General features: G+C 41.8%; 1 protein-coding gene across 1 annotated transcript in view; it reads left to right on the top strand.

Moving 5' to 3' along the window:
* Positions 1-14252, top strand: part of FBXW4 (F-box and WD repeat domain containing 4) — a 126254-nt gene extending 112002 nt beyond the window's left edge. Inside the window, exons 7-9 of the mRNA XM_061636224.1 lie at positions 12658-12798; positions 12960-13101; positions 13967-14252. Coding sequence (XP_061492208.1) covers positions 12658-12798; positions 12960-13101; positions 13967-14083 — 400 coding nt within the window. The 3' untranslated portion in view covers positions 14084-14252. The remainder of the gene's footprint in view (positions 1-12657; positions 12799-12959; positions 13102-13966) is intronic.
* The last annotated feature ends 777 nt before the right edge of the window (positions 14253-15029 follow it).

Below are 15029 nucleotides of genomic sequence, written 5' to 3'. Positions count from 1 at the left end.
AGGGTCTCAGAGCCAGGAAAGGTAAAGAAATTGTATCTCTTTATTGGAACCTTTAAAGTGTGTGTGGGCTAATTCAGAGTCACCAGAAGAAAAGAGGGCAAAGCTTTTTTGCCATCACCGCTATCATTGCCACCCCTGCCGAAGCTAAAGGCGTGCCTGCCTCCAGCTGGCACAGGGAGCAATATAAGCAAGGTGATGTTCAGATTTAACCTAAAAAAAAAAAGCCTACCAAGAAGCTAGTTACTGTTGTACTACAGAGTGCTTTTCAGTCTGATTCATTTATAAATGGTCCAGGAACACTTGTTCTTTATTAATAAACTTAGCTGTGAGTTCATCAAAGCAGTAGACTGCCTACTGATTCTGCTGTGCTTCTTGCCATGTATGTATGTTCCTGTATTATTCATTAGTGCATTTTATAAACAAAAGCAACAGTAACGCTTCTAAAAAATATATTGCCGTGCATCAAAACTGAGATATAAGGATGGGTAAAACTTTAGCCACTGGTATAGTTTTGTATGACCAACAGGTTTTTATTAGTATCCTGAGAATCCTAGCTTCATTTTTATTTAAAAAGTTTGGGCAACACCATTTTTGTGTTCTGAATTATCTCTGAATTCTGGTTAAAATTGAGCAATTCTGAATTGGTTCTGGAACCAGGGCTGTGGAGTCGGTACGCCAAACCTTCGACTCCGACTCCTCTATTTTTCTACTGTCTGACTCTGACTCCACCCAAAATTGCTTCCAACTCCACAGCCCTGGAAAGGGCTATAAATGTCTTTTTAAATTGGAAGCTCTCATAGGAGCATTTTTATCGCTGCCTGAATATGCGCTGATCTTGGCATCACAGCATTTGTCTTCATCTGGGTCCTCTGTCATACTCTGACACACCAAATGTTTTCCATCTTGAGTTATGGTGAAATGCTCAACTACAGCTGACTTCATGGGAAGCTTCTTTGACATTTTGAATTTATATTTTTAAAAACTTGTCAATCAAAATTTATTTTGAATCTGGAGTTGGAGTTGGTACATTTCTACCGACTCCGACTCCACCCAAAATTGCTACACTGTAGATCCTGGCTCTTGTTGGTGGAGTTTTTACAGTTAGTTGAAACAAAGCATTTGGCAGTCGAGAGCCAAACCTAAACCATGTCTGCTCCTTTTAACTGTGCATGCAATTTTTCGTCAACAAGGAGCAAATGCTAAATTTCAGCAGCACAGTTAAGCCTGCCTTGGGCATGTTTTCCCTACCAGTGTAGATGATCACACATGGATGATATACATGGTTGAGTTCATGCAATGTTTGTTTAATTGCCAGCAGTATGCTGATGATACCCAGCTCTACATATCGGTCACATCAGATCCCAAGGATGCAGTGCAGTTGCTGGATATGGGTGAACAAGCTGAAATTAAATCCGAACAAGACAGAGGTGTTGTTGGTGAGCAGAAATGCTAACAAGGATTGGGGTTGTTGGCCCACTTTGGATGGGGTTGCACTCCCTGTGAAGGGGCAGGTCTGCAGTCTGGGAGTCCTCCTGGATCTGACCTTGCTGCTAGAAGATCAGGTAGCAGCAGTGGCCAGGGGTACTTTTGCTTAGCTTTGGCTGTTGCACCAGCTGCAGCCTTATCTTGACATTCAGATCTGACCACCCTCACCTATGCCCTAGTCAGCTCTCATTTGGATTACAGTAATGCATTTTATGTAGGGCTGACTTTGAAGACTACTTGGAAGCTTCAGCTGGTTCAAAATGTAGCACATAACGCCTCTGCTGAAAGAGCTACATGGGCTCCCAGTTTGCTTCCAATTCAAGGTGCTGGCTTTGACCTTTAAAGCCTAAATGGTTTGGGACCTAGATATCTGTCTGCCTGCCTGCCCCTCATTGTGCCCATTGCACAAGAGCCAGGGAAGAGGGCCTGTTGCAAGTGCCTGCTATATCTGAAGCCAAATTGGCAAATACTTGCAACAGAGCCTTCTCTGTTGTGGCCCCTAGACTATGGAATGTCTTCCCCTGAAAGGTAAGAGCAACCCCCTCTTTTTCCACTTTTATACGGCTGCTGAAGACCCATCTTTCTATTCAAACATTTGGTTAAATTTCTACCTCTTCATACTGATGAGTTTAAGGATTTTGTGGATTTGTTTATTTATGATTCTTTGTATGTTTTTGTATTTTTAAATTTCTGTATGGTTTTATCTGTTGTATTTTTAAACATGTAATCCACCTGAGGACCTGCATTCCAGGTGAGAGGCAGACAACAAAAATAAATTTATTATTCTTATTATTAGGTAGGGAACTTCCAGCCTGTGGATCTAATTAGACTTTCCAGTCCTTGGAATATTGCCGTGAAGGCCATTTTGGGCAAACCACATCCGTCAGTCATCTGATGTCATGACATCAGATATGGAGATCTGTTACATACAATTCAAGCACTAAGTGGTTGCTTTTAGATGGTAAAAGCTTGTAGCAGGCTTATCTTGGATCTTAGCACTTTGGGATCACAAATGTGTGGTGCTGCCCACATGCCAAAAATGACCTGCAGAGGGTGAGCCGGTTGTGGATCTGTTCCTTAGGCTGAAAAGGATTCCCCACCCCTGTTTTAGTATGTGCACACATGATTAAAATATTGGGGAGAGGGTGATTTTTCACACAAAATCAGCTTAAGGCAGTCAGGACTTCTTCATGAGACTTGAATGAGGAAGACCTGCTGAGCAGCTGATGCTGGTGTAAAGGTTCTATGAGCCAGATGTAAAAAAAAACTGTTTAGTTTTTAAACTAGAGGTGGCTACTTCCTGGAGGGCTCATGCGAGATTGGGATACAGATCACTCAATCCTCTTATACCTCATTGAGCATCTAGTGAACAAGGAGAGAGAGACTCAGCATCTCTTTTGTGGCACTGGGATGGGCAGTGAGGTTGAAACATCGCTGCCCATTCTAGCACCAGATTTGGATATAGATCACTCCTTCCCACCTTACCGGAGTGATCAACTGGTGAATGGGGAGTGGGAATGATCTGTGTCCCATGTCCGTACATGGTGTGTGTATATGAATGACAGCTGTATGGTGGCCCCGCCTTTTTTGTTCTGCCCACATGCAGCACATGGAAGGTGGTGATGCAGCCCTCAGACCTGAAAATGTTAGCCACCCCTGTTTTATTTAAATTTGGGGGAAAGAGAGAGATGAAGTGATTGTGTTAACTCATTGGCATCAAAATTACCCTGTTATACAATTTACAAATTAATTGTATCAGATTCAGCATGCTGGTTTTGATGTATAAAGCCTCACACTAACGCCAATACCTCACAGAACCTCTTTCATTATGACCTGCCCTAGCCCTGAAGTTATCTTCAAACGCCCTCGTTTGAGTGCCCCTCCAGTGGAAATACAGAAGGAGGAAACAAGAGAGAGGGCCTTCTCAGTGGTGCCTCCCCACTTTGCAATGCTCTCCCTAAAGAGGCTTGCCCCTCGCACCCATATTAACATATTTTCAGCAGCAAGCAAAGACCTTTCTTTGTCTTTACTAGTACTGTTGGTGAGGGGTTTTTTGTGCTGTTATTAGGGGGCAGGGCTTTTGCTACTGTGGTTGTCATTTTTAAGTGATTTGGTTTCTGTCGTGTTTTATATTTATCGATTGTTGCTGTGGTGTATTGGTTATTTTTATTGTAAGTCACTTTGATGCTTTGATGTGAAGTGACTAATAAAACAAATACATCAAATAAATAAATAATATTGGATAATGAAGACTGGGGTGGATTAAAAAAAAGTGGGAGAACTTCCAGTTCATCTGATTGTGTTCTGGGTCTTGGCTGTGCCACTGATTTCCTAGTACTATTAGTGTGACATGGTTAGAACTCTATTTCAGGAAGGGTATTATTATAACAATTGTTATATTATAAAATAGGAGAACTGCTGGCAAAATAAATTCTGTTGCCCTCTACTAGATGACTTTGTGTATTCAGCACTCAAACTATTGAGCAGGCAGCCTTCATTCTAGTAAGATGATAACTCTGCCACTTGGAAGGGACGTGGGTAGCAAAAGATACAAGAGCTTCTTGCCAACGAAATAAGGGAACTGTTGTTTTGAGTCCAAATGCCACTTTGTAGTATTGTGAACATGAAAAGCTTTTCTGTGATGAGCATGCAGTGGGTTGAACTCCAGAGTCTTGGCTTCCATTGACCTAGCCAGCAATCATTCAACCAAATTAAGCTGAATTGGGACTGTGGTTTACCTCTCCTTGATCTGTGGATTTGAAAGGAGTGCTGGTGGTGGAATGAGTGGATTGTTTGAGCCAGGAGAGCAGTACTGCAGCATGTTTGCCTCTAGAAATAATTACTCACATGGATGGTCTACTCTGACTAGCAGTGTTAATGTATATACTTATATCTGTGGGTAAATCAGCTGCAGTGACTCCTACACATAGGGTTTGCATTTACCCCAGAATACCTTAATCTGTTGGAGACACATAGGCAGCCTCCAGAAATACAAGTCTTAAGCTGTCTCATCATTTGACTGGTACTAGGCAAGGAAATGGCAAACTACTTTTTCTCTTTCATCCACCTCCAATCCCACATTATGTAATGCAAGAGTGACCTTGCCAGTTCTTGCACAAAAAAGTGAAGAGAATTCACCAGTTGTTTTGCTCACTGGCAGCTTCTACAATGGTCAATTACTCCTTTCTTGCCAGATTTCATTTTGTGATGACACCAACTGAAATTGAACTCCATCTGTAGCCTAGATAGAACACCTACAATTCTCTTGTATTTTCTTTGCCATGGGGCTACATTGTAAAGTGTGATTTGGTTTTGGTTGCTTTTATCTGAATCAATTTGTGTATAGGGCTACTAAACTTTTCGGCCACTCTATGCATCTGATGAAGTAGGCTTCAGTCTATGGAAACATATGACACAGTATATTGTTATAGGGGAGACTCTTGTGTTTGCTGCTACAGAGTGATATGGCTACCCCTTTTGAAATTATTTTGTTCATAAATGAGAGGGCTCAGGGTCAAGTCTAGGCAGAAGAGGTTGATCAGTCTCCATTTGCCAGCACATGTTGATGTTATCCTTTCCCAGCCTGGAAGGTAGGTGAGGTGCTGATGGAGAAGTTGTGTCTCAGACACAGAGGATGAGTGGGTGAGTGAGTAAATGTAGCAGTTGTAAGTGCTAAAGATCTTGTATCAGGATAAAGGGTGAGTTGTAGAGCTCCTATGGATGCATCTACAGATTGAGAGCTCATTTGCACCAACAAATTCTCCGTACAAATGAGGATGTAGTTTATACCACTCTTAGTGCTTCCAGGTTGAAATGCCTCCTTATTTTTCATCTGTTATGTCTTTCTCCCTGGATATTATCTCAGTGTTATAGTTTCATGTGAAAAGAGTTATTGAAAGGCTCTGTTAGTATAGTACCACTTAGGCTATGTTTCAACCAGGTTTTCATAGAAACCTAGGGTTTTGTAAGCATCCCCATGGGATTTGGCAAAATGTTACAGCCTCCCACCTCAAGCATTTTGAGGTTGGATTACTGCAATGTATGTGAGGCTGCCCTTGAGGTTGGTTCAGAAGCTACAGCTGGTGCAAATTGTGGCAGCACAACTGCTCATTGAGGAGGACATTGCCAACATGTTACCCTGCTGCTAAAAGAATTCCACTGGCTGCCCATTAGCTACTGGGCTAAGTTCATGGTGCTGATTTTGATCTAAAAAGCCCTATACAGTTTGGGACCAGGATACCTGTAAGATCATCCCGCCCCTTATATACCCAGTCGATCATTGTGCTCTGCAGGTGAAGGCTTCCTGTAGATACTATCTCATCAGGAGGTCCGTTCCATGCAACAGGAAGTGGACCTTTCATGTTGTGGCATCTCCCCTTTGGAGTTCACTCCCCTTAATTATTAGACAGGTGCCATGTCTGCTATCTTTTTGGTGCCTGTTAAAAATCTTTCTTTCAACAAGGCTTCTAAGTAGAGACCTTATCCCAGTCTGCATGTGTTGGAATTGTTTTTAAGGTTTTTTTAAAAAAAATATGTTAAAGATGCTTTCTTTTTAAGATGTTTTATAGATGTTCTTTATCGTTTGTTTACTGCCCTGGCCTCCTTCTGGGAGGAAGGGTGGGAAATGAAATTAGTTAGATTAGAGAGATAGAGAGATAGATAGAGATAGATAGATAGATAGATAGATAGATAGATAGATAGATAGATAGATAGATAGATAGATAGATAGATGTGTCCACAAGTAACATCATCATCATCATCATTATCATCATCATTATTATTATTATTATTTATTATACTTATATACCCCCCGACTAGCAAAAGCTCTCTGGGCGGTGAACAACAGAGAATATAGTAAAATACACATATAATAAAATAAAAACATATAACAGTAAACGATCAAAAATCAGTTACAACAAAAAGAAATCAATAACTTAAGTTAAAAATGCATTGGGAAAGAGGAAGGTTTTAACCTGGCGCCGAAAGGACAACATGAGACATGCTAAATATGCCAAGCTCAAGTTTCACATTGAAAACTTAATGTTGTTGTCCAGTGATGTTGAATAATTCCAAGTTACAATTATTAATTAGTGTGAACTTTTGCCTTTGAATTTTGTAATTGTTTTAAAATGTACTTATTACCAGTTTTTACTTTGTTTTTATTTTATTTAGAGGGGCATGGAGAGGGAGATGGTATTCTATATGATAACATGACATATTACTGGCTTAAGATATGTTGTGAGCAAGACACTGTGTGAGTCAGAGTTTGGCTTCTTTCATACTACACTGTCTTTTACAGGAACGTCCTCTGCATCTCTCCTCCAGCCAAATGAGGTGCTTCTCATGCTATATCAAGAAAAAACCCTCAAGTACTTTCATTAGAAAGGGTAGAAGCTCTGTAAAATCTTCAGCATCCCATGAACATTTCCAACAGTTTTCTTTTTTTAAATGTTTTTTGCAGTGGGTAGGGTTACTTTATTTTAATATTTTGCAGTATTTTTACTTTATAAACATGATTGGTTTGAATGCCATGGTCTTGATTCCTGATAAATGTTCAACTTTTAAAATACAGAATTTCAGACATTGGAAAAGTTCTGGTTTCATGATCCCCATGAAATATTTTTGAGGAAGGCAGATTTGACTGGCGCGACTCATGACACATTGGGGGCTAGCATATTACATCTGCTTGATTTTCTGCTATTCTGATTTCCCCCTACCTCCACTTGTCTTGTTTGAGGGTGTGTCAGCCTCCTCACCGTCACTTGCCGTCTGGTTTTGGCCAGTTAATTATTGGAGAAGGTGATGGTAGTGCTACTAATATTTTATGTATAGTGTTTATAGTGCATGACCATAATTGTCTTATCTTAGAAAAACTGCTAGGGGAACAAGCATGTCTGAGAGAGAATAATCTACCAAAGGGCCACTTGGTGAATCTATGGCAGAGCAGGAATTTGAAATTGGGTTTCTTTATTGCAGCCAAAGCCCAACAGTGGCTCACAGATTGTATGAAAGCCAGGCACACATTGTCTTCATTGTGGGAAAGATGTTATAGGGTTGTAAGCTACCATGCTGTAGAGGCACTAGAACTGGATGTTGAGTTTCCATCCTTTGACTTTGGCTGCTCTATTTTTATTATCACTCTTCTCTGTAGTTAGTGGCCAAATGCAGGAATGGGTTACCTGTATCCTTCAATGATTTCATGTGGGGGTCAAAGAGGGGGAAAAGGGAATGGTAGAAAGAGGGAGAGAAAAGGGCAGAGATAAAAAGGGTGCCCTGCCCACTGCCTTCTTGTAGATCTGGCCCCACTTCCTGTCAACATGCACCTGCCAGCAGATTACCCCAGAGGGAATGAGCTCCTTGACAGGAAGGAAAAAAGGTTCTTCAACTCTGCCCTCTCTGTTTGTAGGTTAAAGTGTGCATGTCATTGTGTATGAAGAATGCACAAGCATTCTGAGGCCTTTTATGATGATTACCTGTTTGGGGAGCTAATAAGCATGTAGGTTGCTGTCACTAGTCATCCAGATCTGCCAACATCCACTGTGCCAATTGTACCCCCTCAAGGGGGCAGGGTTAAAAGCAGCAGATTGATACAGAGTGCTGTATAGAAATAGGTCACCATATGGAGCAGCCTGCTTACATGTATTCTTAGAGTCACCACCATACCATTGCTTATTTGTGTGAAATGGCTTACAGAGGGTGCCTAGAATATATCAAGTCAGTGCCTCTTATTCTGGATCATGCAAGCTTTAGTAGAAGTGACCTGAAAAATAAACCCTCTACATATGGAAAGAGCTTGGCTGGTCCACTTAAAAAAATATCTCATTTTCAAGTGCAGAATCACACTCATGTCAAATTTCTGCTAATTTTTTCTTTCAGTGAGTACCATCCAAAGAGTATGCCACACTTTTAAAAAGTCCCCCTTTGTCGCGTTTTGACCCATTTATGTTGATATTAAATCCCTCCTTTTTTACAACATTGCTACTCCTTACGCCTTTGATGCATGACATTATGGACAGTTGTAGTTAGGAACAATGCCAAGTGCAGTTGAGTAAATTTATGAAAAAGAAATTTTCTTTCCTAAGCAGCAATTACATTTACCCTAACTACCTTCTCTGCCCAAGAAATCTCTAGATTTTCTAATGTGCGTAGAAGTATCTCTATAGACGATGTGCTACTGAGTGTGTTGGTAATGTTTTGCTTATTGGCATTTGTCAATAGCTTCTTTTCCCCCAATCAGATTCTAGGAGAGGACAGCTTCTGTGCAGTCCAGCTATATGATCCAGGGAGCATTTTTGAGACAACTTTCTCAGTCCCACAGCACAGTATAATCTGGATCAGTTTGGACAGACAGCAAAACATCCTCACCCTCTCAGGGTGTTCTTTCCCAGTAATTAAAGAATCACCCTTTCAAGTGTTCCGTATTTTGCTGGAAAAAGTGCTTTTCTAATCTCTCTGACAGGAAACTAAGGTCAGCATTTCAAGGACTAGGCTGGCAAGTATGGCAAAGGAATGAATCCAGGTCTCTGGAGAGCCACATCCAGTCCTCAGTCTCTGATGATATAGTCAGCTCAGTTTGCATATACGCATATACATCTGGGTAGCATCACTAATAGGGTGCCCACCAAGCCCAAATTCCACTGCTTCCAACTCCTCCTTTAAACTGCGGGGTGGGGGATTGTCTTTCTTCTTTTTTTTGCTAGGAGTCCCACTTTATTTAGAAAATGCGTGCATGCCTCTCACCTGTAAATGTCTCACTTCCTGATCTACCTCTAGTTGCAGATTTTATAAAGCAGACAGTCTACATTCCTTCCCTCCAAGGGTTAATGTTTTCAGAATTTGTCTAGCAATTCCTGCTTTGAGAAACACAAAGTAAGTGCAATAACACAGCACCCCTGGATTCAGGTTTTTGGGGTGGGGGAGGGATGAGGATTAATTCCTGCACTTGATGTTAAAGCTTGTCCAAGAGGTTTGCCTTGGGGGGAGCATTGCTAGGGCCGACTGGTCTTGTTAAATGGTTGCTAAGGCCCTGGCATTACGGCCCAATGGAGTGGCCCACAGTCACGGTCACGGAGGGAATTACACAGCCACAAAGAAATTGTTATTCTCCGTAATCTGCTCTTTGGAGAGTGACTGGGGGAGATGGGCTGGCCCCAGCATGCCGCCAGTGCTGTGATCATGGAAGCGTGTTGGCTCTGGTGAGCGGGACAGGGCTCACCTTCTGATCTGGGGGACACCAGTGCTGCTGGTGCTAATCTGCTTTCTCAGCAATTTTGCTCCTCTGACACGACGGTGTTTACTTGTTTGAACATCTCCTGGGACTCTATTTTGCCTATTGTGTGGTCTTTATCCCCCCCACCCCCAATGGGGCTTTATCCCAGATTACAGATGGAATTAAGGCCTCTGGCTCGGGTGCCCCAGAAAGATTGATACGGGATCAAGGAGCAGAAAGTAACAAAATAACTGGAAGGAGGGGGAGGTGCTAGTTGCTTTAGGGAGTGGGCCTGTATTGTCCCATGAAGCGAGAGACAGTGCAGCAGGCTGAAAAGCAAGCGTTCAATGCTTTGTGACCAGTTCTGATTAGACTGTTAGGGAGGAGGAGAAGGGCTGGGAACATGTGGGTCTTTAGTGGCTGAATGGGTTTCATTGGATGCTGTTGTCTGAGTGGTAGTGAGAACTGTGGCAGCCTGGCTTTCTCTTGTAAGGAGGGGTGGGGGAGGACAGATGGGGCATGTTGGTCCTCAATTAGGAGCATGTATTAATTAGAGAGCCCTGTGCTAGACAGACCTTGTAGTTGTAATGAAGGAAGGGGGCTACTCAGCTGTCTTATTCAAAGTCTCTCATTCCTTATGTCCTTTTAAATTAGGTGCTTTTCATGCCTATTTGGTCCTCACTGTCTCTTGATAAAGTTGCATTCTCATTCCTTAATGCACAAATTCTCTATAATGGGTGGGCTATTTGACATTCCAGAAGCCATTCCTCTCCTTTGCTGCTCAGGTTGCATTGCTCTTGAACACACCATGGGGAAACAACTCCAGAAAGTTCCGCAACCTGAGCCACACTTGTAAGACTGGGTACCTGTAAAAGTAGCCTTGGTTGGTAGTGCTAGACAGACTGATTCAAATGATGGGAATGAACTCAGCCTCTTTTTCACCCCTGGTTACCTAAGGTTGGGAGCACTTAATGAAATCAGTATGGTCCTTCCCTACTCCTCCCAATTTTAGCCCTATCTTGCATCTCCTTCTCCAAGGGCTTCTAAATACAATACAGAAGTTGGTATGAAAGAGAGGGGACTGCTGTATCCTGTGTAATTTGAGCACCAGAAAGCTCTAGATAGTTCCCTTGGGCACTGTTGTCTTGCAATGCAAAGAGTTTACAACTGAGCACTAACATTACATGCAAGAGGCTAGCTGAAAAAAAGAGAACCAATCTGAGACTACATACACACCATACATTTAAAGCACACCCTGCCCCTCAAGAATCATGGGAACTGTAGTTTAAGAGTGCTGTAATTGAAACTCTGTAAGGGATAAACTACAGTTCCCAGTATTCTTTGGGAGGGAAAATGTGCTTTATGGTGTGTATGCAGCCTAGGTGAGCCAAAAGAAAGGACTTATGAAATGCATAAAGTATATCTAGAATATAGAGGCTGCACAACCCGTCTAGGTGTGAATGCAGTAAAAAAGGGAATAAGTTTTAGAGTCGCTTTTTGGTATGGCAGAGATGCTTCCTAAAAATGTAGTGAGCCAAGAAATGTTTCTCATAAGAAGAGTCCTTTCTTTACTCATTCAGAGCTGGACAGAACCAAGAGCCAAAGGCAGCCTTAGTCATCATATGGTAGCAAATACATCGCTGCCACCACATGTGTATGCAACAAGGGGAGCCACGATTAATCCTGGCTTCCTGGCATGTGCATTTGCATGGTGCACATATTTCCAAACACTTTTTTTGCCAGGTCCATGCTTTACATTTTCAGGTATATAAGTAAAACATTTTATATGCATGCCAAAATAAAATAATGGGCAACACTGTCCTTTAGGCTTAATTCTGTAGCTGTAGAATACAGCTCACTGCTGTTGTGCACAGTCTTCATGATAATTTGCTTTTCAGTTCTGAACTCTTGCATTTACAATTTATCAGTGATCTTCCAGTCATAATGTGGGATTGCATTGACTAGGTGCCTCCTTCCTTGCTGTGCTGGTATTAGCGGGGAAGAGAGGACTGCTTAGGGCTATTAACAAAAAGACAAAATACATAGAACCGTTGGAGAAGCACAACTGTTTCCAGCACATGCTGTTTTTCCATTATATTAAGTAAGTGTTTCTTCACTCTACCAGGAAGGTGTTTGGATGAGTCCTTATTTTTTGAGAGCACCACTATCCTTGACACAGATTTATTTTCTGACAGTTGTATGTCTTGTTCACGAAATGGTTGCCCTCTCTGCGAGGTAAGCACCATGTTGATATGGCTAAAGATAAAAACAGGATGCTCAGAAAACAATATAGGTACCAAAGGAAGAATTATCCACCCAAGCATATATGACCCTTCGCATTTATGATACTTGTAATGACCACTAGTTAATACTACCTAGTGTGGCAACTATGGATTCTATACCTAATATGTTATCTAATTAATCTCCAGCTTTGCTGCTTACCTTTGCTCATTGCTTTGCAAAAACCAAACCAAACCGTAGTTCTGCTTAGTGTGAGAGACAGATTTGAGTAATGGCTTTTATCCTTTCAAAGGGAAAATAGCTATTACTTATTTGTCCTGCTATGCAACTGGTGATTTTTTAAACTAGTTAAAGACACTTGATTAGTCTTGTAACATTTTTGTTCCACTGATCTGCACTGACAGAAGAACTATAATAACAAAAGCCTAACATATGTAATATAGATACTCAATACCATCATCGGATGTAGAAACACACTCACTATTCTGCCCGTTCCAGTGTGTCTCCACCTTTCTGAAAATGGGGGCACATGAAGCTAGTCAAACCCCACCCCTTTTTACTGTAAAACATGGTGAGATCAACTTGAGTGTGTGTTTTTGTAATTCAGCTTCAAAGAGATTTCACAACTGATTGGCAGATCAACCTGTTCCCCCTCCAGGTGTGGCTAATGGAAACGCTTTGCTGTAGGCATCAGTGTGTTCACAGCCTGGTTCTCTTTTCAGTGGGCAACTGGTCAGCTGCCTTGGGACAGATTTCCACCGAGGCGCTGGAGTCTTGGATGTTTTCTATGAAACACCTTCCACCATGCTCTCTTGTGGGTATGATACCTACATCCGGTACTGGGACTTACGGACAAGCACAAGGTTAGTTTTGGAGCCTTTTATCTAAGCTGGTTGGAAAAACACTTATTGCAAGTTTCTTGGGTATTTTGCTTTGACATTCAAGATTGTCTATAAGGACTGGTGAACCTGTATCTGGTGAAGAGTGTTCTAAAGCTCTCTTGTGACATTTTTCTCCCTCAAAGGGAATGCGTGAAGAAATGGGAAGAGCCTCATGACAGTGCCCTGTACTGCATTAAGAGCAATGGAAATCACATGATTGCAAGTGGCTCTTCTTATTATGGCGTGGTCCGTCTTTGGGATAAACGACAAACCAGGTGTTTGCAGGTAGGGCACCATCACTGTTCCCAAATGTTGGTTGAAACGTGAATTATATTGAGTCCTCCTCCCATAGGACCAACAGGAATGGAGAGATGTGTTTCTTCTGGTCATTTCTGATTGCTTCATGTAAACAGTAGTGGATGGAGCATTGGAGCTGAACAGGGGAGACCTGAGCTCAAATACATACTCAGCCATGAAGCTTACTCACTTGTCCAGCACCACACATTCACTTTTGGCTTGGGGGGGAAACCATATATGCCACCTTGAGCTCAGGAAGGACATAGATGTAACCACCACCAGGCCCCTATCCATACAGGACCAAAATAGCTGCCCCATACTTCTGAGGTACTAGGACAGGTAAATCTCCGTTTATGACTTCATTAGACCAGATAGATAGATATTTAAATGCTGTTATGCTGCTTGTACTGATTTTTAGGCAGAAAATTGAACTAATAATTTTTTAATGTTTTAATAATTTGAATCCTGTGTGAACTGTCCACATTGGTCAGTCAAGAAATTTTCTAAATTACAATTAATTGGGAGAGCAAGGAATTGCCCATTGGAATCTGATGCAAAAGCTTTGGGCTGAGTATTAACTTCAAACCCATTGGCAAGGATATATCTGTGTAGTGGCGTTTTGTCCAGCTATTGGTGCTGCTTTGAGCTGGCCTTGTTCAGGAAGGGGATTGGCAATGCCACCTGCCCATTGCCTCAACTCATTTCTATTATCCCTTTGCTATTATGTTAGATATAAATTTATAGAGCGAAATGGGACCTTGAGGGTGTCGCATGACTGCGATCTTGTCACTGGCTGTTACTGATGAACAGCTGAAATCGCTCATCTAGGATAATCTTTCTTCTTACTTTACAGAGCTTCTCTTTGTCATCACCCATCAGCAGTCCCGTGTATTGCCTACGCTTCAGCACCACCCATCTCTATGCCACCTTGGCATCTGCACTGTATGTTCTTGATTTTACCACCTCCTGACGATATTGGCCTGGAATGCAGAGATGATACCCAGCTCAGGGAGTTCAAAGAAGAAATAATGTTCTTGAAACAACAAACAGCCTGAAAGTCACACTAAGTGCTAAGGGGGGCCCCAAGTAGAGATGTTCACCTGCCTTCTGGTTCCAATAAAGCCTGATGTCTCCTAGCATTTTATTTTGCACATTTTGGGGGTTTGTGTTACCTTTTTAATTTCTCTGAAGACATTAATCAGTAAATTTGCTTGGCAACATGTGCATTCTTTGTTTGGTATCAGGATGGATTCTGTTTGGGCCTCTAAATGCTGCAAGCATTACTGTACTTCATATGTTGGATTTAGTTTAGGAGGAAAGGACTAGGATTCTACTTCACTGACACGTATCACTTTCTCAAATGAGCACTAGGCTATAAGAATGAACCCTTAGTTTGGTCTGTGCAAATTGTTCCAACTTTTTAACTATGGCTGTATGGCAGCATACAAGGAGTGCTTCATTAGATAGGTGCTGCCAGGTCAATGCGCTGAATAAACAGTTACAATGGGATGGAATAAAGTGATGGTAGCCTCTTGGATTTCAACACCAGTAACTGACTAGTGGCTATATATTTGAATTGCTTCCTACAATCAAATGCTATGATTTGCTTTCCCCAAAATAAAGTTATTTCTCCTACAGCTGTGGAATTCAGGTAACTGTTGAAACAATGGAGCTATATGGGCTAGAAATTTGTATCTGTGATATATAGGGAAGCTGGGAATGGGATTCACTCATAATCTGAAAGCAACTTAAAGAATCAGACCAGTGAATCTTTTCTCCCTAGAACTTTGTGCAGCATGCATTCCCAATTACTTCTGAGTAACCATCAGCTACTCCCAACAAACACCTGAGGATTGAGCATACCTTGTAGCCATAGAATGCCAAGTGCCTATTCAGGACAAAATAGCTGGAACCCT

Source organism: Rhineura floridana, chromosome 7 (assembly GCF_030035675.1).
Source record: "Rhineura floridana isolate rRhiFlo1 chromosome 7, rRhiFlo1.hap2, whole genome shotgun sequence".
Taxonomy (NCBI): Eukaryota; Metazoa; Chordata; class Lepidosauria; order Squamata; family Rhineuridae; genus Rhineura; species Rhineura floridana.
The sequence above is the reverse complement of the archived record's forward strand: the minus strand, read 5'-3'. Positions and strand labels throughout refer to the sequence as shown.